This window comes from Necator americanus, chromosome IV (assembly GCF_031761385.1).
Source record: "Necator americanus strain Aroian chromosome IV, whole genome shotgun sequence".
NCBI classification, from domain to species: Eukaryota; Metazoa; Nematoda; class Chromadorea; order Rhabditida; family Ancylostomatidae; genus Necator; species Necator americanus.
Window position 1 is genome coordinate 9,563,340 of NC_087374.1, and position 24,799 is coordinate 9,588,138.

General features: G+C 39.7%; 4 protein-coding genes across 5 annotated transcripts; 2 read left to right on the plus strand and 2 right to left on the minus strand.

Annotated features, from left to right (window-relative positions):
* Positions 1–10: 10 nt before the first annotated feature.
* On the minus strand, positions 11–2,466 carry RB195_000769 (uncharacterized protein; the record flags this gene model as incomplete). Its single annotated transcript, XM_013441277.2, has 3 exons — positions 11–184; positions 2,067–2,255; positions 2,365–2,466. The coding sequence occupies 3 exons, from the start codon at positions 2,464–2,466 to the stop codon at positions 11–13; spliced, it is 465 nt and encodes a 154-aa protein (XP_013296731.1).
* A 997-nt stretch (positions 2,467–3,463) lies between these two features.
* On the plus strand, positions 3,464–7,270 carry RB195_000770 (uncharacterized protein; the record flags this gene model as incomplete). The annotated part of the gene is made up of 9 exons (XM_064197277.1): positions 3,464–3,470; positions 3,567–3,713; positions 3,782–3,979; positions 4,074–4,231; positions 5,235–5,402; positions 5,470–5,568; positions 5,630–5,770; positions 5,830–5,923; positions 6,858–7,270. 9 exons carry the CDS (start codon positions 3,464–3,466, stop codon positions 7,268–7,270), a joined length of 1,425 nt encoding a protein of 474 aa, XP_064053158.1.
* Positions 7,271–7,563: 293 nt separating this feature from the next.
* Positions 7,564–22,526, minus strand: RB195_000771 (uncharacterized protein; the record flags this gene model as incomplete). 2 transcript variants are annotated; one of them, XM_064197279.1, is made up of 12 exons in its annotated part: positions 7,564–7,668; positions 7,924–8,047; positions 8,832–8,967; positions 9,027–9,092; positions 10,697–10,826; positions 11,932–12,051; positions 14,454–14,548; positions 14,620–14,734; positions 14,794–14,973; positions 16,251–16,351; positions 16,412–16,427; positions 22,359–22,526. In XM_064197279.1, 12 exons carry the CDS (start codon positions 22,524–22,526, stop codon positions 7,564–7,566), a joined length of 1,356 nt encoding a protein of 451 aa, XP_064053160.1. The 2 variants fall into 2 exon arrangements, with proteins under 2 accessions (XP_064053160.1, XP_064053159.1); XM_064197278.1 differs by lacking the exons at positions 16,251–16,351; positions 16,412–16,427.
* On the plus strand, positions 10,700–12,791 carry RB195_000772 (uncharacterized protein; the record flags this gene model as incomplete). The annotated part of the gene is made up of 2 exons (XM_064197280.1): positions 10,700–10,752; positions 12,635–12,791. The coding sequence occupies 2 exons, from the start codon at positions 10,700–10,702 to the stop codon at positions 12,789–12,791; spliced, it is 210 nt and encodes a 69-aa protein (XP_064053161.1).
* Positions 22,527–24,799: the final 2,273 nt, after the last annotated feature.

Genomic DNA, 24,799 nt, shown 5'->3' on the forward strand with positions numbered 1-24,799 from the left:
CACGTAAGGCTTATCCTCCCTTCTTCTTCGACACACCAACAGTGCGTCCCTTGCGTCCAGTAGTCTTTGTGTGCTGACCTCGCACACGCAGACCCCAATAGTGGCGGAGACCTCTGTGCAGGCGGATTTTCTTCAGACGCTCGAGATCCTCACGAAGCTTGTTGTCAACAGCAGTGGAGAGGAGCTGAAAGTAAAAATAGGAGTTATAAAGAAAACACTATTTCTTAACTTTTCCTTTTGAGTTATGAAGTAGCAAACTCTGGGAGAAACATTTAACTCATTCGCAAATCTGCATATACACAGAAAGCCTTAGTCGAATGTGAGCGGAAAGCGCAAGAAGTTTACCAAGTGTTAGAGGTGAGCACTGGATGAAATTGTCGAGAGGCATGTTTTAGATGTACACGATTAATGTATCTACTGATGAGTCAACGATATCCTCAGATCTGACGAGTACTAGAAAAAAAAAGAAAAGAAAGAAGAGCGTATGAGTATAATCTCGTAAAATTCCTCAGTCTTTTTTTTAAGAACCATCTTCATATATAACAAGTAAATAAATTACACTCCAAACAGGAGGCGAAGAGTGCTCCTATCTACCAACATACAAGAGATATCAGAGAACAACAGAAACAAACGACTCAAAAAAGGAATTGTTATCACAGCGAGCACATTCACAAAAATGTGGTAACTACGAGAGAGGTTTGCAAGACAACGCAATGGAAGAATTTGACTTGTAGCGTTCACAGCATGAAGATTTAATTGAGCCCTCAGTTTTCATTATGTAATTCAACGCGCTGCAGTAGAGAATGGAGTTACATTAGACTTTGAAGAAAAGCAAATTGGCTACGAGCAAAGCAACGCGAGACTTCTTAAAAAAGGTTAAATTCAAAGATCTAGTCAAGTTCCATGGAGACGAAGTGTAGGGCAAGAGAAATGTAAATTTAGATTCCTGATGATTTTTGAAAAGTTCCTGGAGATAAGGTTCAGTAAAGATTCGTCCAAATTCTAAACATAGTAAAGGTAGGTAGAAAAGGTTCAAATAGCTCGCACGACAAATAATTGTTCTTGTTCTTCAAGGTGCTTAAAAAGATTTTCTTATTTGTCATACATATCCAAAAAAGGTTTTAGAATACTAAGAAAAAGCTCTCACGCAGAAGCAACTTTTAAAAATAGAGGAATTTTACACTTTAACTTTTGAAAACTTTTAAAAGTGGAGACACTAACTAGCACAAAATGTCTTGACCACAAAAAAAGTTCTCTAAGGATATGGGGCAGAAAACCGCTCCAAAAAGAAGAAAGGGTCTGAAATACTTAAAATGTTTGGACTGATAGCGAGGTACATCATACTAGGAAACAGGAGTCTTTCACATGCACAAATTGGATTGGTGGTTCTATGAGAAAATTAAATAACAGTTTTTGTGTAGTTTGCAATATAGGGAACGTTAAAATTATTTTTTAAATACTGCAAACAAGCATTCAGGAAAAAGATACAAGTTTTGTTTAACCTAAACATTAAGCTCTCCTCTACCTTTGGCAGTAACGATATAATACTTCTTACAGGCGTCGATCATGTAATCTTTAAGTTCCTAAAGTTCGCAATGGTGATTATTCCGCCGACAATTAATACGTGTCAAGAATCAACAACCGCGGCAAAGTATCAAAGGAATGATATGTGCGGACAATCACCTCTCCTTACATAAAAAAAAGGCGAAAAGGGAGCAAATGGTATCCATGTTACTTCACTTGTACAAATAATTGTACAGCGCAGAACAGCTCCTTAAACTATTAATAAATCCTACGAATTTTCAATTCACCCTCTCTGAAATCGCATAGTACACCATCCACAACGCTTCTTAACTAATTTCGTAGAGTGTACGCATATAGAAAACTAGTATATGCAAAAAATGTTCTTCGGTATGGAACTATACTGTTCAAAAATGAACAACATAGATAAAAGCCGAACATTAATCTACGTCAGCAGTGACCCTCGCAGCCCAGAAGGACTGCAAGGAAAAAAACTGACGTTGACAAAAACTTGATCAAAGAGAGCTTGAAAACAGTTAACGAACCTGCGAATATTTTCCGTCCTTGATATCTTTTTGTCTGTTCAGGAACCAGTTAGGGATTTTGTATTGTGAGGGATTCTGCATAACGGTAACAATCTTCTCAAAGTCATCCTCAGAAAGTTCTCCGGCGCGCTTCGACACATCAATATCGGCTTTACGGCAACAGAGGAACGCGAACCGACGACCAACACCCTAAATTCGTCGTCTAAAACTTTACAGTGACGAAACAAGAACAGAACTTCATTTTTACAGTCTAGAGGAAGAGAATGAGAAAATGAAAAATGCGAATAAACCAACTCACCTTAATTGCAGTAAGAGCGTATGGAACTTTGCGGTTGCCGTCGATGTTCGTGTTCATAACACGATGAATGTGTTGGAACTTCTCCGGGATTATCAACGACATGGCGTTGTGTCTATTACCACTGCAAAAAGAATAGGAAATAAGCGAGAGGAATTCGTAGTCAGTATCGGTGAAATAGGAACAGCTGAACAGCGTTCAGACAATATTCTAAACAGTGAAGAAACCAATTAGAAGTAGACGAAAATTCCATCGGCAGCTCATATTTATCTAGACATCCGGAGGGAAATACTGAGGACACTTCTCCTAACTACATTAACTTTCTGGTTTGTTTCATATAATCTTGCAATTCATACGCACTGGTTACAACAAAAGGCTCAGGTAGTATTTGAAATACATCCCACTGCAGATGAAATCTACAGTTCCCACACATCCAAAACATCAGATACGACGGGGCAAAATGCACAACTGAAATAACCAGAAACATAACAGCCACTCCTCCAGTGAACTACGAGAATCCCTCCATAGAGAGGGAATATTCGCCAACAAAGAGAACCCAAACCCCACATTCCACCAAAACCTAGTAAAGAAAGCCAAACTGTATGACTGGAAGGAAAAAGTAAGAAAGCAGAGTTCAAAATTAAAAATATGGAAGTACGGAGACGTCCGCTGCTGTATACGGTAGCGAAATCGTTGCAAGAATCCGCCAGCGCAAAGGGCTGCGTCCTATAGTTGAGCCGCGAGGACCTTGCAGTTCGGCCGCCCTTTAAGCCGTTTTCTCATTTCTAGTGATATAAAGATGTGCTCCTAACTTTTTGTTGTCTTTTTGACTGTCATTTTCATTGTACACCTTTTACGATTCATATCAGTAAGGCTCTGACATCAGACAAATGTCATATTTGCAGCAATTTGTAAATTTGTGCTCGTGCTTGTAGTTGATTACGGTAGCGTGTTGGCAGATCGCGCTTTACAGAGACGCGCCGGAGTTGGCGAGTACCTCAGTGGGTATCCGCTGCCTGACTTCTTTCGACTCGACTGATTGCCTGCTTTCGTCTCTACATAGCCCCGTATTTGAGATCAGAGCCAGTCGACTGACGCTAGGATGGGAAGTAAGTTTGTTCAGACAAATTTTTACTTTATTTTCAGTGTTACAATGGATTTCTGTACGGCGGATGTGTAACACTAATTACTTTGCTCTATTTCAGTAAAATTTCTTGAGTTCGTGAAGCCGTTCTGCGGCTTCGTGCCGGAGGTCTCGAAACCGGAGCGGAAGATCCAATTCCGGGAGAAGATGCTTTGGACAGCAATCACCTTGTTCGTTTTCCTCGTGTGTTGCCAAATCCCACTTTTCGGTGAGCTTCTGGGACTTCTCTCTCATGAGCACTCGGCTTTTGCGGATGACTTTATCATGTACTTTTAGGAATTATGTCCACCGATTCTGCTGACCCATTCTACTGGCTTCGAGTAATTTTGGCATCAAACAGAGGTACATTGATGGAACTTGGAATCTCACCCATTGTAACATCTGGACTTATCATGCAATTGTTGGCTGGTGCAAAGATCATTGAGGTTGGGGATACCCCGAAAGATCGAGCTCTCTTCAACGGAGCACAGAAATGTGAGGAGATCCCTTCTTCGTCCTTTATTTCACAGGATTCCAATATAACGTAGCACATAATTAGAAGTTTTGACTTCTACACATCATATTTAAGTGTTCGGTATGGTTATCACTGTCGGGCAAGCTATTGTCTATGTGATGTCTGGCCTATATGGCGACCCATCTGAGATTGGCGCCGGAATCTGCTTGCTCATTGTGGTTCAACTGGTTATCGCTGGTCTTATCGTTCTTCTGCTTGATGAGCTACTCCAGGTATGGTTCTCCTTAAAACTCTCAAAAATTGAAGAATCGTGCAGAAGGCTTCCGTTTGTACCTTGTGTTTTTCTTTGGAGTATATCCAAATTTTATTTTCGACCACTCAAATTTTTCTGCGCATTGATCACCTCTTTTTAAAGGCATCACTCCACGAATCTTAAGTGGTACGGATTTCAGGTTAAAGGCATCAGCCCACGAATCTGAGCTGGTGAAGATTTCAGGTGGAGTATTCGTATACAGGATGGGAGACTACGGAGAGAGGGGTGATTCCGTCCATTTCTTCCTAATTGCCGTAAAAAACGGCCCGGAAGACACGGCTTCATTTGTTTTGGCGCACCATTTTGTACAAGAGGTTCGATTGGAGCGCGCCAGTCTTGTGCGGCGCCGCATCTTCCGGGCCGTTTTTTTACGGCAATTAGCGAGAAATGGACGGAATCACCTCCCTCTCTGTAGTCTCCCATCCTGTATACGAATACTCCACCTGAAATCTGCACCACCTCAGATTCGTGGGGTGATGCCTTTAAGTATTCGTACACAGGATCGTAGATTATGGAGAGGTGGGTGATTCCCTCCATTTCTTGCTAATTGGCGTAAAAAACGTCCCGGAAGATGCGGTATGGCACGGCTGGCCCGCTCCAATCGGACTCGCTGTAGAAAATAGTGCGCAGAACCGCTCGAAGCAGCATCTTCTGGGCCGTTTTTTACGGCAGTTAGGAATAAATGGACACAATCACCCCCCTCTTCTTAATCTACGATTCCGTATACCTCAGATTCGTGGGATGATGCCTTTAAGTAACACAAAAGAATCAGAAGTTTTCTTGAAGGCGGTTTTTTATACCATGCTTATCATGTGTAGATCTCGTCTTTTCCTCCAGCATAAACTCTAAAGCTGTGCAAATTAGTTGAATGTAACGCTATTATAAATGCCCATGCTAACGTTATGTTTTTGCAAATTTTATAACATCAATATTTTATAACAAGCCATCCGCTCATTTTTCAGAAAGGTTATGGTCTTGGTTCTGGAATTTCCCTCTTTATTGCAACAAACATCTGCGAGACCATCGTGTGGAAAGCTTTCTCACCAGCAACTATGAACACTGGACGAGGAACCGAGTTTGAAGGTGCCGTAATCGCATTGTTCCATCTTCTCGCGACACGAAGTGACAAGGTAGTTTCTCTCGTTCTTGACTCCTCATTTACTACGTAAATTTCTCTTCTTCACACTCCACTTTTAGGTTCGCGCTCTCCGCGAGGCTTTCTACCGCAATAATCTGCCGAACCTTATGAATCTCATGGCTACTTTTGTTGTCTTCGGTGTTGTCATCTACTTCCAGGTACATTGTACTGTGTTGCTATCATATTTTATCTACGCATCATATTTATGTCTTTTTCAAGGGCTTCCGTGTTGACCTTCCTATAAAATCGGCTCGCTATCGTGGTCAGTACAGCAGCTATCCAATCAAGTTGTTCTACACGTCTAATATTCCTATTATTCTTCAATCAGCACTTGTCTCGAATCTTTATGTCATCTCACAAGTAAGTTATCCTCGTTGCTTCGTGGATGGTAAAATGCGTATGGTGTTGTTGTTTTGCAGATGCTCGCCGCAAAATTCGGAGGGAACTTCCTTGTTAACTTGCTCGGAACATGGTCTGACGCATCAGGAAGCTACCGCAGTTATCCTACCGGAGGTATGTTTTCTTATCATACTCGTGCAGTATGCAGAAGTATAAATTCCAAAAAATTTTAACGAATGCTAGACAAGGAGATAGTTTTGATTCGGCGATTTTAGCGTAGCGCAGTCCCTCCCTCAATAAAGAAAACAAAAAACAAAACAAAAAAAGGAAAATTTAGGGGGAGAAAATTAAAAAAAAAAAAGAGAAAAAAGGGGGGGGGGGGTGCCCCCCTTTTTCCCTTCTTTTAAAAAAAAAAAAAAAAAAAACGGGTAAATTCTTTTTTTGGGGCTTTTTTTTAAAAAAAGGTAAAAGGGGGGGGGGGGGGGGGGGGGGGGGCGCCCCCCCCCCCCCCATTTTAAAAAAAAAAAAAAAAAAAAAAAAAAAAAAAACCCCCCCCCCCCCCCCCCCCTCCCCAACCCAAAAACCCAACAAAAAATATAAAACCCCCCAACCTCAAAGGGGTGGGGTTTTATTTTTTTATTTTTAAATTTTAAAAAAAAAAAAAAAAAAAAACTAAACTTTAAACATTTACATTTCAAACTTCTTTTATTCTGGTTAGATGAAGAGGAGCGACTCTTGTGAAAAATGTCCCTAAAGTTGGGCATAATATCACTTCGTTACTTCTCCCTTCGACATGTTTCTATAGATTTTACATCGTGTATTTGTAGACACATTTTATGCAGAAGAGGACCTAATTTATATTCTGAACACAGCATAAGATACATTACAAAACATTACAAACTGATTTGATTAAAGTGACAGTTGGATAGTCATGCAGGTGTGAACTTAATTGTTACACTGTAGAAACCTGGTTTTTGCTGAATTCGTTGTTTGAAAGAAGAAGAAGAAAAAACGCTACATGTTTGAAATCTGCAGTGTTTGTTTCACATCAAAGCCACTTATAGGTGCACCAAGGTTTAGTGCACTTTGAAATAATGTTAATTTTCAGGTATCTGCTACTACCTCTCGCCTCCCGACACTCTTTCCCATGTTCTGGAGGATCCCATTCACTGCATCATCTACGTGATTTTCATGCTAGGATCATGCGCCTTCTTCTCGAAGACGTGGATCGATGTGTCTGGCTCTTCTGCTAAGGACGTAGCTAAGCAGCTGAAGGAGCAACAAATGGTGATGCGTGGTCATAGAGAAAAGTCGATGATTCACGAGCTCAACCGATACATCCCCACCGCAGCCGCTTTCGGTGGACTGTGTATTGGTGCATTGTCTGTAACTGCAGACTTTATGGGAGCAATAGGAAGTGGAACTGGTATTCTTCTCGCTGTGACGATCATTTATCAGTACTTTGAGATCTTTGTTAAAGAGCAACAAGAGATGGGAGGCATGGCAGCCATGTTCTTCTAATTTGTTCATATTTCCCTTTATAATTTATTTCCTTCACGTGTTTTTTGTTGTCTTTTAGATATTTGTAATAAATGTCTATGGTTTTCATTCATCTAGCAGCATCTATTTTGTGTTGTGATTGATTGTTTGAAGTGCAGGAGGTGTGCATTACAAGTATATACAGCGCGTTGTGATAGTATGTCATAGTGTCTTATAGCTTCATGTGCAAATGAAGATTGCGAAAAAATAATTTACTCGAGATCATATATCGGACCCGTTTTGCCTTTTTTGCCTTTTTTCCGGGCGTAGCCTGGTTACTCGTGAATTCTTCTCCGTATCTTGTCCGAATGGCTGAATAAGCCGTAAAGGTATGGATTTACGACTGAGTTGAAAACCATGAACTCGTGCAGGAAGTACAACTGAAAAAAGGTGAGTATTTGCAATATAATGTAACATTAGAAATACGCAACTTTAGCGGTTTTATCTCTGAACATGGAACCTAAGCACGGTGGATAAGAAGCATTTTTGCTACGGACTACGATCTTTACTTTCTTTCCTCATAAGAAGGAACAGCTAAAGCATGGCTGCGCCCACAATGGCGTTACCGGTGACGACATTTAGTGCGCAGTCACCGATCAACCAGTATTATTAGAGGATTGCATGAGAAAACTGACCTTGTTAAAACTATTGGCGAATAACTGTGAGTCGATTAGGTGCACCAAACTCAGTAAATTATACGGTAGCCAACAAATTATGTATGCAACAACCAGCAAAAACGAGACTCGAACTGCTCTTGACCTGAAAGAAGGAACAAATTTTATCTTTTTCTTTACACAAGCACAAAATGACGGAATTTCTGTGGGAAAAATCACGAGAAGTCGCTATTCAAGAGACGAGGGCACGCTGTAGTTCGTGCACAAAATTTCAATTTCACAAACTTCATGTTTCTTCGAGGAAATTGGAAGCTCATTATTGAAATCAAGTTTTCGTCACCGTATCACATCACACCGTCTATTCAGGTGTCTTTAAAAGCGGGATAATGGAGGATTTTCCATGTTCGATTCTCTCCGTCAGTATAGTGAAATCAAAGCGACATGAGGCGACAGCGCTCAAAGCGGCGCGGTAGAGAAAGCGATTGGAATCGAGGTGGGAATATTGCGAACTGCCGCCACGGGAAGTGCTAGCATGCGTCCCCACTCGATCCTAACCACTTCGAGCGCAACTGAACCGTGCTTTATGAGGATTTGACCCTACTGTACTTCCCTATCTACTAGTGGATAAAATCAAACATATAGTCGGGTCAAAACGACATGAGTCACGAGTGTAGTTGCGGTGCATTTGCGTACGCGCCCAAAACGGCGTGGTGGAGGCAGCAGTTGGTACAGAGGTGACCGAGTGGGACCGTCGCAAACTGCAGCGACATTGGTGGTGCCAGCAATGGTTTCACCTCGCTCCTAGCCGCTACGCTCCACCGATGCGCCTTGAGAGAACCCGCGTACGCAATTGCGTATGTGCTTTTGACCCTACAGAAGATTTCATTCGACGGTTTCTCTGGATAGAATTTACGATAGAGGTTGTATACCTGTTGACGCTTGCGTGGTATGATTGACTGTTATGCACACTAGTCCTGATCACAGCGCTCGCTTCACTGGAAGCGATCGATGGTCGTGACGTTAGTGGCACGGATGACTCGTCCGAGACCACTATCCGTGGAGGTCCTGCAGAGCACTACTGTGTTGACCAGGAGGATAAGGTAAAGCTATGAAAAAAGTTTCACCTGTGCACTTTTCTTCTTTCATATCCTTCATTTTCGTCAATGAAAACGTTTTCAGAGGATTCCATTCTGAAAAAAAAGAAACTCATTACAGATATGGTCCTAGTATTAGGAGATAACATTTATATATTAGTTCCCTCACGAGCATTTAGTTAGTTTAAATCTGTGAACGACTTAGAAATTACTGTCGTCATCGAAGGTACTCATTTTGGTGGACGCAGCTCGTCTGTTGCAAATCACACTCGTCCTTAACTCTTGACGCACGGTCTCCCTTTCCGCTGTCCCAACTAGTTGCGGCGCCTTCATCCGGTTGAACATAATCGAAGCCATTATGCTGATGTTCAACACCTCACTTGTTTTTGGCATCGATTGCAGTTGGTAAAATGTTGGTAAAATTGGTAAAATTTAATCAGTACCCATCTTAGTTTGTCCGGCTCTCTGAATAGCACAGTTTCCGGGTCATGTTGGAGCAGGGAATTCCCTGGGAATCTTTTTTTTTCTGGGAGAGTGGGGAGTGGAGGGGAAGAATACTTCTGTGGTCAAAAAGTAGTAGGACTTTCCAAATAGAACAAAAACGGTCATTATTCTTCAAAATGTACTTCATCTCCTTAAAAGTACTCCCCTTTGGCACCAATACACTTATGTCAACGCTTCGTCTAATCTCCGAAAGATTTGTTATACTCGATTTCCGGGATGGCCTTGAGCGCCTTCTTGGATGCCACCGCTCTAATCAATCGAGTCAAAACGATGACAGACGAAGTGGTTTTTTTTTGAGTTTCGGGAACAGCCAGGGGTTAAACGGAGCCAAATCAGGTGAATCGACTGGATGCGGAACGATATAAGCGGAATTTTTGATGGAAAAAGTCGCGAACAACTAAAGCCCGTGTGAGATGGCGCATTGAAGAATAAATTTCTGGAGGCAAACGTCAAGAAGCGTAACTCATTAACAACTGACGCACCTGTCATGAAATTTGACACAGATGTCAGTAAAGGTTGTGACAACATAAGAAATTTCTTTCCAGTGCATTTGGATATACCCGAGAATTTAAATGGAAAAGTCTTACTACTTTTTGATCGCGGTAGTATTCCGACGGAAACGTGGTCACCTAATTTCACTATCCGTTGGTCCGTGAAACTGAACTGAAAAGTTTTCTCTTTTATGCAAAAGAAATCCACTTTGGTGCTAGATTAATTACAATGAGTTTTGTTTCGCGGATTATTTTGAGCTTCGAAATTTTTTTGACAGGAAAAGCAAAGAAATCAAATTTGAGTGTTCCTGTGAATTTGAGCAGGAAGGGCCAAATGCATTAACAGTTATAGGTAATTATAACTGTATTGCTGCATCGGAGCTAATGGTTGGCTTCCTGCCAGAGAAGGAAGTTTAGTTTAATTTAGGGTCCCACGACGCAAACGTTTACTGTGGGTTCATTGGGAGCAAAGCAGAGTCTAACGCTATGTTCACGATTCTTTGACAGGGTTCCAGGTTGAGGTAAATGAGGCTTTTGAGAAGAATTCCTCTCGAATATAATATAGGAAATAAGCGGGAAAAAGACTGTACTTCTAGTCATTTCTACTTAGTCCAATTTTCTCCCGAATTTCAATTCTAAGTTTTTTCTTCTCCTCTTTTTTTTCGAAAGTAGGAGTTGTTGCAGATTTTCGGAGAACGAGTTCACCTGATGCTCTTGTCAACATCGTGTCCACCGTCTCGCAACCAGTTTGAAGGGATCCGGTACGTTTTCCTGATATAGAGATGGACGGCCGTGAATTGATGAAAACCCACGTCAGTACGATCACATAACACATCTGAACGAGAAGATCTGCATCTTTTGTCAAGCAATTATTTGACGTTGATTGAATTATGCGCTCGAGGATCATTATTATAAGTGTTTGATTAAGTGCTTAATCAAAAGCACAAATCTCTTTTTCTTTTCTCTTTACATAGATCGAAGATTATTGAACTAATTTGAATTTCGATTTTTTTTTTGAATTTCTCTGTCTTTTTTTGTTTAAAGGAAAATAGCACAGCCTAATAAATGAAACACATGTAGATTTAAGACAATGGATCAAATGAGCATTGAGCAAAAAGAAAATGTTTGAAGTTATCTATTAACCATCCAGTTATTATTATTATTATTATTATTATTATTATTATTATTATTATTATTATTATTATTATTATTATTATTATTATTATTATTATTATTATTATTATTATTGTATGGGTATGTCTATTGCTATTTCTGGAGTCCCATGGACAGAAAAGTGATGTGTAGTAGTATATGTATCATCTACGGGCCCTCGATTTTTTTCAAAATCCTAATGGCTTCGAAAAAGGAAAGTATGTATGTTGAATACGATTTTGACTCGAAAACTAAGCCTGTGAGCCTCGTACCTTCAAGATTATAAGTTGACTAAAGATGAAAGAATGTTGATCAAGAGATTAAAAATGGTTCCAGAAACTTCTGGGATTGTTGGTATCTGCAGAAGAAAAGTTTGTACTATCAATGTAAATAAAGTACTTAAAAGTCCAGGGTTACGGTCGACTTTTTGTTTTATGTTTTATGGTTCCTCAAGGAGGTGAATTCTGGTCTTCTCTGAGGTTTCCTTCCATTAAACTTATTATTGGGTGCATTAGCGGAAACCATTATACTATGTAGATAGAAAGTCGATTTCATTTTAGAAAAAAGCTAGTGAGTAGCTAAATTAATTTCTTTTTCAATTATGAAATAAATACTATGAGGATTTTTGAAATTTTAAAAGTAAGTTTATTTTTCTCTATATTCTACTGTTCATTGCAAGATTTGCATCTCTCATAGAGTGCCACCTCGTCGTAGGATTGGAAAAGATAGTTTCGAAAAAAATTTATGGTTTCCCACCAACAATCAACCAAAACTTTTGTATGACTTACCACTACAATCAGGGCTGGAATCCAGAAAACCAATCCAATATGAGCTATGGAGTACCATGATTCAGCATCGAATAGACGACCTCTAATGGTTGCATTCTCTATTCGTGCAATTTCCCAAATCTGAAAAAAAAATATTTTCTTAGAAAAGGTATAGGAGAAATCATATTAATCGAAGTTCACGCTATGATTCGATTGGATTGATCAACTGGTTAACAAGTTTGAAGAAAGATTCTTGCATCATTGTTTATCTTTTTAAAATTTTTCTTATCTTTTAGTTTTATTCCTTCCGGAAACCCCAACTACTTGCCAGTTCGTAGTTTTCTCCATTTCTTTGGGCAGTTCAGTCCTTGAAATCTCAAAATAATCAATTACCTACTTACTTATTACTCAATTAATCATATTTTTTGGAAGATCATATTTATTTATTTTATTATATTATTTTATCATATTGATCATATTTTTTTAGACTGTTGTTTTGTGAAGTAACTTTGATGAACACATTCTTAAATAACATTAATTAATACTGTGTAAAATTAATTAATAGCACTTAAAGGACCCTTAATTAATTTTATGTTCAGTACTAGTATTAATTAATGTTCTAATGAGTGCAGAAAAATCATTTGTCAAGAAATGGCGCAGATTTACAAATTTCCAATCAGTGCACTTAAATTTTAAGATTTCTGTTTTAAAATATTTATTTCAGTGAAATTCAGAGACAACTCGGTCACCGCGCGCGGTTCCATGCCAGAACTGCATTCCACATTCACATCACTAATACCTGCCCGGCTCATTGTCCTCAAATTTCTATTTTTCTCGGAACTCGGAAAGTTTCGACGACGAATCAACAATCTGCACGTTGATTGCAGGCACTTTTTTTTACTACAATTAAAAATTGCTACCTCTGTTGTTTTAGTTTGGCAATATTTAGTAGGTTATTAATGTTGATTAATTGATCGCTTCAGTGAACCATCATATTTTCTGCTCTTATTTATAATGGGTTTTGAAGCGAAAATCAGCTAAAACATATATTTTTGCTAGTCTATTTACATAGGCTACGGCAGTCCTAGTTGTGGTTTTGCAGTGCAATGAACTCGCTAACATTCTACCTTTAAAAGTGCACTCATTTGAGAATGTTTCATTTTTTTTTAGCGGTAGTTTCTCATTTTTCATTTTTGTCTTCAGAAAAATACTATTCTTTGGTGTTTTTAGTAGTTATCAAATAATAGCGCTGACAGTTATGCATTTGGTGGGACCCTCTTTCTCTTCAATCGAACGGCAGAGCTTGTACATTGTCCCACTTCGTCGTTCCGAGTGGAATTGTACCAAAAGCTGAGTCGTTTTTATTTGCACTATACTACTGTACTACAGAGTAAAAAAGAGATAAAGTGTTTGGCGTCAATCAATTCGCATGGGATCCGCCCTCATGTTCACTTCAATTCAGAATCGTTTGAGGTTTACGAACGTGTAACTGGCCTACACAATGACTTGCGGTGGCTAGCCGATGTGTCAGGTCAGTGTTTTTATCCTCCCAGGCAAGTCTGGCACCAATTTATCGACCACGAAGGGACGAAAAGCTTGGTGAGCACTGGGGTGGATTCGAACCTCCGATCGATCGTGCAAGAAGCGGAACCTCTAACCGACTGCGCTACACCTGCCCACCACACAGTAGTAGACGAAATACGTAATGCATTTTTTTAAGGAGATCTATTGTGTAACATTTTACCAAATCCTCGGGAAGAAATTAGAAGCGAACGTCAAAGATTGAAGTGTGAATGCGACACGTTGCTTCGCATCGTGTTGAATTTCTCGTTTGCGAAGGAATTGGTATCGAAAATAACCGTAATCGGTTGCGTAACGTGTACGAAAGTGCCGTTATCGACAGGGATGCACGGTTAGTCCCCCGTGAATCCGTTGATGATGTCGTGCGTTGGTTGCGTGACCAAGAACCAGAATGGCCCCGAGGGAAGTTACACGTTCCGTTCCAAGAAACAGAGATGATGTGAATATGAATTATACTGGGCATGGAATTTGAGTGATGTCCTGAATATTTCTTGATTATTATAGCTGGCGGAGTCTTCAGCTCTACTACTCCATTCTTCAAAGAAGTTCTTCTGTCAGCCCCTCTAACTCGATGCCTATGTCGGTGATAGGTCCAGGATTGTCAGGAAAGATAAAAACACTGTAATGATACATCGGCTGGCCGCGGCAGTCATTGTAAGGTTGCACACTCGCAATTAACTTCAAACGATTCTGAATAGAGGTCGAAAGCATAGACGCATCTCCATGGGAATTGCACTTAACGTTTATCCTCCATAATTATGAAGAGAGGCGAATTAACTCCCAATGACATCACACTAAACGGTTCTGCAAACCCCTGGCTTCTCGCAAACTTTCACTTCACTCCTCTGCAGAACACGTACTATTACGTAGTTGTTCTGATCCTTTTATCCGTTTATCCGTCCCACTAGCAAATAAGAACTGATCCAGGAAGGTCGTCATATTCATCTCGGTGGTCAGCTTACCTGCAGACATTGGCTCCAGTTGAGGTGTTCGAATGGTACGTAACTCCTCCATACAAATAACTGAGGAAGGCCAATCATGAAGGCGATTATCCATGCTACACGAATACGATAGAGATTTATGCGCAATTTTTTTTTGCTCCCTGAAGTAAACAATAAACAACACTACCTGCCGAGAGCATAATTCGGATGCGTCGATTAGCTTTGTCAGGAGAGTGTCGTGTAGCTGAGAATACGGAAAAGAGTCGATCCAGTGCTATACATACGATGACGTTTGAAGAGGACTGCAAAACAAACATAATGAACATAATTTGCATCATTTATATTGCAAATATTAACTCACCTGAAACGCTACCGTATGCATCATTTTTACGACTCGACAAAGTAGATCACCTCCTCGCCAATCATATGTCAATAACCAACATGCTCTGGATGGTACGTAGACGAAAATCACCAGCAGATCCGCATAGTTTAAGTTTCGTTTCAGTAGATCGAGTCGACTTGTTACTTGTCTTTCGGCTAACTGAAAACGTCATTATTTTTCACATTGAGTCCTTTAATGTATCCTTTAATGTGTTCCTTTGTGTTTTTAGTCTAATCCGCCATTCTTCCAATCCCCAATTTTCTTCTCTTTTATTTGAAGAGGAAATGTGAAAAGTGAACTTTTCAATACAGATGTTTCTTTGTGAAAGGATGTCATTTATTAATAAAAATATGAAAGATGTATGAAGAAAAATTGTATTTTCACCTTAAAGTACGCGTTATTGTTTTAGATAATGGCATATTGTCGTGAAGGCGGACATTTTCAAGCAACAATATGTACTTATTAGGGCACAAAAGATTGCATTTGAAAAAATTGAGGTTCTCGTAATGAGTCGAACTTTTATTAAAATGTCAAAAAATACTGGTTACGGTATTATGTTATCCTTATAACAGAGAACCTGGACTAATGTCGAACTGAACAAATAACTCCAATTCATCACGAGATCAGCTAATCAACTCAAATATTCAAATGATTCGAACAAAACATCTAAAAGGTCAATTGGGCATATGTAGGTGTACTCGAAAATGATTAAATTCGAATTCAATCACAGCTTTCATCGAATGATGTATAGGTATGTAGGTTGCTGAACTCAAAAAAAAAAAAAAAAAAAAAAACTAATCGAATAAATTAGTGGAATGGTCGTCCAATTTCGCTTCGTATTGGATTAAGTCGCATGAAGAAAAAAACAGGATTTTCCTGAGTTTTTTTTTTCCACATGAATTAACAGTCGCGGTTCTGAATCGCGGCAAGAGGGAATTTGACTAAATTTCAGATTTACGAATGATTGTCATCTTCGAAAAAGGCTTCAGATTTTTCAAATTAATAAAGGAAGTTGCCTCATTTGTATCAAAAATGATCGGAGAAAAAAGAGACCAATCAAAAATAGAATTTCTATTTTCTTTTGTATTTTTTTTTCTCTCAGACGAGCAACATATTTAAGATCCGAGAAAGACGGAGGGATATTCTTCTGAGATTTGCATCGAATCATTTGATGAAGAACTTAAACACATAGAGGGCATATGTAGGAGGATGTGGTTAGCTTTATCCGTGCGTGTTGAGAAGATGTGCGAAAGGTTGAAATCTACCATTCAACCTTTTGGTTTCGGATGTTTGGGTTCAGATATTTTTAACAAGTGGGGATTTATCGTAATGCTGTCTTTGCGACTGTTTACATATATACTCAAGATTAATTATCGCGGATAATTGACTAGCGGTGGGATTTGTCGTCTCCCCCCCTCCTCCCCCCTTCCCCCCACTATCTTTGGCTTCCCTTGATCTATTGCCTCCGTCGAGCTACATGGACAGAAATAATCAAATTCATAGTAATGTGGGTAATCAGCTATGGATATGTGTATGTCTGTAGCGATTGAAAATGCATGACACAGAGAGATCCATCATTTTCTGAACATTCGCACACCAGTTTTGGCTGGATCCTGAAGAAACGAAGCTTTGCTGGGCAAAAAACTCTTGGTATCGCATAAGCAGTAAAACTACTCGATTCATGTAAAATTAATTCATGTAAAGTAATTAAAAATACTTTGACTCTGCTAAAATTACATGGAAATCTGTCACTGCCTTTACAGAACTAGTTTATGTGTTTTTTTTTTCAGAATGAACATAGAAAAATAACAAATTCCTCGTGAACCATTATTGTTCTTAAAATGTCAGAACAAAATGTCAAAATGCCTAAAAGTGAATTTTGAAGCTGCATAATTCCCATAGAATCACAAATAATTTCTTTTGTTATTGTTCTTGCGATTCTTTGGGTGTGGATAGCGCACTCGGTAAGCGGTCCGACTGTTACTGCACGATCTGTCCGATGGTTTGATGCCGTTCTGATGCCAACGGAGGCTTTCATCCCCCCAAAGTCGATAAATTAGTAGCAGAGTTGCCTGCCTGTAAGAATAAAAGGACTAACTTGATGCATCGACTAATCCCACAAGTCATTACATGCCCTAACACACGTCGGTAAAAACTCAACGATTACGAATTGCACTTAAACGAGTGCACGGACGCATCCCTAGCGGATTGATACGCCTGAGGCGTTGTCCTTTTGTTGCCATTCGTAGATGGTTTGCTGTAGCTGTTCATTTTAATAACAGCGTCCTCTGCATGTTCTATTACGTGAATACGACAAAAGCACTCCTTTTTCAGATTTTTTTTTAAAGATTTTCCTTTAAGATATTCTCGATATAGAAAATTAGCGGGTACGCAGTATGTTTTGCCACATTTGCTAATTGTGCTCTACACATTTGCGGCACAAAGGGGCACAAAAGATATGAGCGATTCTGAGAAGAATCTGAAATGCTTGAAGGCATCACCCCACGAATCTGAGGTGGTATGGATTTCAGGCGGAGTATTCGTATACGGGATCGTAGATTATTGGGAGAAGGGTGTTTCCGTCCATTCCTTCCTAGTTGCCGTAAAAAACGGCCCGAAAGATACGGCTTCGAGCGTTCTGGCGCGCTATTTTCTACAACGAGTTCGATTGGAGCGCGCCAACCCTGTGCACGTGCCACATCTTCCGGGCCGTTTTACGGCAACTAGGAAGAAATGAACCCTCCTCTCCATAATCTACGACTTCGTATAGGAACTCTCCACCTGAAATCCGTACGAACTCGGAATCGTGGGGTGATGCCTTTAAGCCAATGTTTTCTTTGCATTCAGTGATTGAGGGCACAATTTCCTGCACGTAGCTGATAAGATACCTAATCCTGCTTAAACCGATTTATTTCTGCAACCATGACATCCAGAGAATGTTGATACGACGAGGGGTTTGATGTGCGTTTTTTTGGAGCGCTTTTTTTTGACGTAGCTCCAACGTAGTATGCCGTGACGTGAAATATTTATCTGTGTTCCGCGGGAAGAGATTAGCAGATTTTTCAGAGCTAAAAGCAAAACAATAATAAGTGCTTGTTGGCCTAATTTTTAGAGCATACATAGGAACGGTTTTACAAACTGGGACACCCTTATACCCGCTAAAAATTCTGTGAATTCGCACGGATAAGTATGAGAGTAAACATCAACGTAAACATGAGAACAATTCTAGGATCAAAAGGCCAAATAAATCCGTGCGAAACGTTAATTTTCATATGGAACTTCGAAGATCTTCCTGCCGAGGCCACGCGACCCAATGCGTGGGAAATTAAGGTAGATTTCTCATGAACCTTTGGGAGTTTTTTTTTTGCCCTTGTATTCCCGAGGGTAGAAAAAGTTCCCCAAGGCTTATAAATCTGAACAAAATAGAACATTTTTTTTAAGTGTTACGTGCAGTGTGAATCTTTCTAGTGGGATGGAGCTCCTAAGTTCCACCTGGAAACTTGAAAGTTCCATAAGCACTTCTTTTTGAACTCTTAATGAATGTGGAAATATTTCAAGCAATTTATGACAAATTCGTTGAAGGACTTCATAGAGCACATCGTAAATAGCAATACGATTAAGTGCGTACTTCTGAGATTTTGTTCTAAAAGTTGCTCCGTTGAATTATCCCAGCCAGTTAAAACAAATCCTTGGATCTTCATTAATGATGCTCAGGGGATTTTTCCCTCATGATTCATGGTGTATTTCTACTGCATTGCATCGCCTACGCTTACGTATTTGTATGTACTTCCATGGTAACCACAATTCTTCGTATATGTACTGAAGCGGATCTTCGTCTAAGCACTAGGATTCGGTTTCGTCCCCTTCATGTAGCATTTGCACAAGGAAAGACCACAATAACACATCGCTGATGTGTCATAATAGTGAATTTTGTGGATATTTCTTGCTGCTCATGCTCACGAGCATCGTGGGAATTTGCGAGGAGTCGTAGTTTGTCTGTGAGAGCTCTCCAACTGCCTAGATAGCTCTAAATGTGCTTTTGACCGAATAGACTCAAACATTTGAAAAATTCATTGTTCGGAATATTCCTAAAGTAGGACATTTTGAATTATTCAAGATCTTTCAGAAAATGTATTTCAGAAAGCACCTCAAATTTGAAATATTCAAGTTTTCAAGACTTCAAAGAATTCGAACTATTCGAAAGTTGGAGAGTACCCTGAAATCCCATGCGTAGTTCTCAAGAGTTGTGGAGGACATCCCATTTATTATTAGGTGATGGCGAAAAGTGCAATTTTGGTTTAGTAGAGGTTTTATGGGTAGCATTATTAGTATTCTTCTTTAACATTATGTACTTCTTACAATATCTACTTATTTAATTGAAAACACAAACCTGCTTGTCATGAACAAAGAAAAGAAGGATCGGAGGTCCACAGAATTTCGCTTAAACTTAAAAGCATCACCCCAAGAATCTGAGGTGGTACGGATTTCAGGTGGAGTATTCGTAAACGGGATGCGAGACTACGGAGAGAGGGGTGATTCCGTCCATTTCTTCCCAACTACCCGGATGATACGGCTTCGAGTGTTCCGGCGCGCTATTTTCTACAACGAGTTCGATTGGAGCGCGTCAGCCTTGTGCACGCCGCGCATCTTCAGGGCCGTTTTTTTACGGCAATTAGGATGAAATGGACGGAATCACCCCTCTTTCCTTAATCTAGAATCCCGTATACGAATACCCCACCTTAAATCCGTACCACCGTTCACCCTGGATTCGTGGAGTGATGCCTTCAATACATTCATAGCTATGCGTAGTTCATCCCTCACGCGTCTCGCGATCAGAGCGCACTTATCACTTTCGATTGTGTTTACGCCTTCGTTCTCGGAAATTTTCTTTGTTTTCCACTCATTTTCACTACACAGTGCCCGGGGCACGGTTCGCAGTTCTCAAGAATGGGCAGGGATGCCCAACCCTAATCGAAGGAAACGAAAATGAAAAGGGAAACAACCCTTTACTGCAACACGAGGAATAAAATCTACTTTATAGTGTTTCATTTCGAAGAATCAGATGTCTTAGAAGTTTCGCAGGTTCCTGTGTAACCAACGACGCATCTCTTTACGCTCATCGGATTGGAGAAATGAAACAATATAAAGTAGATTTTATTGCTCGTGTGGCAGTAAAGAGCTGTTTCTTGATGTTTGTCATCAATCTGCTTGATTCGTTTTCATTTCCTCACTATTACTAGCTGAAACTAAGTCAGAAGCAACATCAACTACTTGCAGCCACTTACGTTACTTGGGGCCAGTATCAAAAATTCCCGTAAATTACGTGCCCTAATTACTCATTCTGGATATTGGCGATTGCAAATTCGCTTTCAGCTAAAATTACCTCTTCAGACATTTATTTTAAATTTTTCCGACCACGGATAAACTATGAACTTGGACTATGGGGACTATGGGGATGAAACACGGCTGCCCACCACTAAAAATAACCTGTAGTTCTTTTGATTATGTCCCAAATTTGCTAACCATTTCCTTCCATAAAAATATTTTTTAATATCGCGATTTAATAGCATTTTGGAAGTCCGTTAGAAAACGCGGATAATAAAAATTCAACCCGATTAGTGAGTGTGAACAAATTTCGACATTTGTGGCGGTGATATTACATATTTTGTGTTACATAAATTGTATCCCACTACATTATAGAAAATATCATACCATAATATTTTGAAGTCTAATAATTTTACGATTTACGTTTTTTTTTGAAATTACAAAATTGAGACATACATATGCATAGACACGTTCAAGACAGTGCCACTAGTGTTTTATGGAGGTGGTTTGAATTTTCCGTTAGGTTCCTCCACTGATCTATAAACTGCCAGTCATCAAGCTTATTGTCTTCATTCAAATTCAAAATTCAATTCAGTGAGAATTCAAAGTACATTTAATATTCCATATATGTTCTATACATTCTATATATGTATTATTTATTTACTTCATTTAATAGTACTTCGGTAACGTTAAATTTCTATAAAAATTCGAACCTTGTTTAAAAGTTTAAAAACGACTTTCGAGCAAATGTGCATATGCTTACCGTTTGGTTATTCGTTCAACAAATTTTTTTTTGATACATCACATTACGCGGCTTCAACTGACTTCAGTTTTTAGTGATTCCCATTTCCTTGAGATTTGTTAATGTTCCATGCTTAATTTAGTAAAGTGAACGTAAACAGCATAACATCCAAATGTCGAAGCTACTCGGAAAAAATCAAAGACTCAAGGTAGAGAGGGACAAGCTACCCTTGTATACGTTTTTCTGAACAAACTTCATTGAATATTCGCCACATTCGTTAGCCTTGGACCAAAAATCTTCCACAGCTGCCAAACATCCTGGTAACCCTAGTGTCAACACTTTAGATGTTCTAAAATATTGTAGAAGTGCTTTCTTAGAACTCACTGCTGAATAGAGTTCCGAAAAATTCTCGGCTGGTAATCTCTCTTGTTTATGACTTTAAAATACACTTTTTTTTAGAGTTTGTGCCTACAACCAGAAGCTCTTGCTTGACTCTTCGCTTTTCTGAAAGCGCTGTTTTAGAATATTTTTAGAAAATTCGACTAAATCGAACTAGTAGCGGTACCTGTACAACTAAACTCAAAAGTACCACTTTCTAGGAGAATTAACGGATGTAGCTAAGGAGGACAATAAATGATAAAATAAAATGATAGTGATGAAATTTGATACATTTGCAGTGGCAGTTATGGATCCGTAGAGCTGACAACTTTGAATGTGAGTTAAGTATGTTTAGGATTGTATTAAAAAATGCAATTAGTACTGTATTTGTTCAACCGCGAAGGAGCTAAGCGTCCGCCGTATCGAAAACTTCTCCTCTGCTTAAAGACATCACCCCACGAATCTGAGGTGGTGCAGATTTCAGGTGGAGTATTCTTATAAGGGATAGTAGATTATGAAGAGCAGGGTGATTCCGTCCATTTCTTCCTAATTGCCGTAAAAAACGGCTCGGAAGATGCGGCGCCACACAAGGCTGGCGCGCTCCAGTCGAACTCCTTGTGGAAAAAAGTGCGCCAAGACGCCTGAAGCCGTATCTTCTAGGCCGTTTTTAACGACAATCAGGAAGAAATGGACGGAATCACCTCCCTCTCAATAATCCACTATCCCGTATACGAATACTCCACCTGAAATCCTTACCACCTCAGATTCGTGGAGTGATGCCTTTAACCCACGCACACACCCTCCCTTCTTTCTGTCCTCCCTCAATCAAACATGTCCCGTGCAAAACATTCAGCACTGACTAATGCTATTTATTTGGATTTTCTAAGTAATTCATCTCCTACTTTGCAGTAACAGATGAAAAAAGCTGCAATACTCTGACAGCAAATTGCCTGTGAAATAAGAGAAACGATCTAATTTCTCCAGATTAAAATGATGTTGCTATGGTAATCCGACGTTCTGCAATTCATTCCCCATTCGAAGTGAGATTAATCTAGGATGAAGGTGCAAAGAAAAGGAAAGGGTAGCGCTAAGCTCTTACCTGAGTATAGGCGGCAAGATTAAGTGGTGCCCCAATGATGAACATCAACACAAGTGAAGCCAACTCCAGATAGTCGGAGAAAATCGGTTCCGGAGGAGAAGCGAGTGCGGAAAGATTGACATCCAGCACTTCGCCACTATGGTTGAATGGGTCACGGTTGGATTTCATTCTGAAATTCGGGAATTCTGCTCAGGTCTTTCGAAAATACGAGGCGGTGCGAGCAATACAACTACTCGAAATCTACAATTTGCATATTTTCACGGAAAAAGGAAAAGAGTGGAATAATGGAGGTAAGAGCAATGAACTGAGAACGAAGTTCAGAACCTATTTTTGGTCTGCGTCTGAAAGAAACAGACTTGAGGACAGGTCTACGATGTTTTATGGAGAACAAACTATTATGCGATTTGTTTAAACGAGTCCATAAATGTTTTTCTACCTAAATGTGTCATGTTTTGATAGGATTTCAAGTTTTCAAGGATCCGTTACTATCAAAATTGTCCTCTATCAAGTTCTGGACAATTCCTTGATAGTCTCAGAAATACCAAATTTGAACAAAGTTTTTTTTATGGAGTCATTTAACGTGACGTTTTCGTTCACAAATTTTCGAAACTAACAGGCATTGCAAGAATTATCTGAGTTGTTAGAAAGATACGGTCGTAGTATAGAAACTTTTGGTCTAAGCAAACGACGCATGATCATTCTGATGGACGAATTTCTTCAGTGCAACATTTTCAGATGGTCAGGGAAATACTACTCTCAAATCAGAGGATTTGCTATGGGCTAAAGACTTGCTACAGCTGTTGCCATTTGCTTTCTGAGCAGTATAGAACAACTAATGATAGAACATCTCAAAAAGATGCACCTTCGAGATATCGATTATTGCTGTATTGTTACCTTAATGCAATCTGAAATGAATGAATACTTTAGAATTTTAAATGAGCAATCGCAGTACACAAAACTAGAGAACGACCAAACGATGGTTGGTTGCCTTATTTAAATGCTGAACTAAAACTGTGCATTGGCACTGCAACTATGGAATGGAACAAATGGTGTCACAAAAAAAAAACTCAAAAAAATTACTGATAAACACAACCTTGGTTCATCCTGTTGGCATTAAAACGGCTTGTCCACAATATGGTAAAAACAGATACAGCAATGTGCACAGGAGATAGAGGACGTGAGGAATCACAGAAACTAGCCATACGGGTAGCTAATTTAAAAGGTTACATGAGATCGAAACCCAACACTCAGTCTCGAATTACAAATGAAACAGTAAGGACTACGCTACGCGAAGTGTGAATGTCTCCGATTGTCTAAGCGCTGTGATCTACTGGATTCTTTTGCAAACAAGGTTGCAAGACGATGTTGTATCGGTGAATATTCCGAATGACAGCATCAAGAGACATTGGTTCGTAGTAGAATCGACGATAGGCAATGTCTATCGGAGTTTTGCGTTGTTTGCTCATTCGGTAAAATTAGAGATTGCCCGAAGATCGGAGTAATTTACCAGATAGAATCCCTGACATGAAATGACATTTATATTGGAGAAATGGAAAGGATGCTAACCCTGCGTATCCAAGAGCATTTGACTGGTAAAAGGCATGGAAACACGAAGACACCATCAGATGAGATAACATAGATGATAACATAGATGAGCACTTATCAATTACCAATGACTTTATGCGGTTCGTAACACTCTGTGCGCTATAAGATTGTCCCCACATGCTGTTCCTTAAAGGCACCACCCCACGAATCTGAGGTGGTACGGATTTCAGGTGGAGTATTCTTATACGGAATTCTAGATTAAGGAGAGGTGGGTGATTCCGTCCATTTCTTGCTAATTGACGCAAAAAACGGCCCGGAAGAAGCGGCGTGAGCACACGGCTGGCACGCTCCAATCGAACTCGTTGTAGAAAGTAGCGCGTCGGAACGCTCGAAGTCGTATCTTCCGGGCCGTTTTTTTATGGCAATTAGGGAGAAATGAACGGAATTACCCCCTTTCCTTAATCTACGATCCTGTATACGAATACTCCACCTGAAATCCGTACCACCTCAGATTCGTGGGGTGATGCCTTTAACATTATCCAGACATCAGTACTTAAGGATACTGCAGGTAATGCTTAGATCTCGTTCGTTTTGGTGACAATCTGTAACAACACGGTGGTTCATGAGCCCCGTAGTTGATACTGGTCAGTTTGTTTCTCTTTTGAAGTTTTTGCATAGTGTACTTAGGACGAAATTGAGGCTTGAGAAGAAGAGAAGGGCAGTTTGATGAGATATGGATAGGATCAAAAACTTTAAACCATTTAGGACCTTTGATAGAGACGAGTTTGAGGAAACGTCACACCAATAATGAAGTTTAACCAAAGCTTTGTTCTCATAACAAGAAAACATGAATACAGTTCCTAATGCCGAGGTTTCAAGAAAAGAGGACTTGGAGA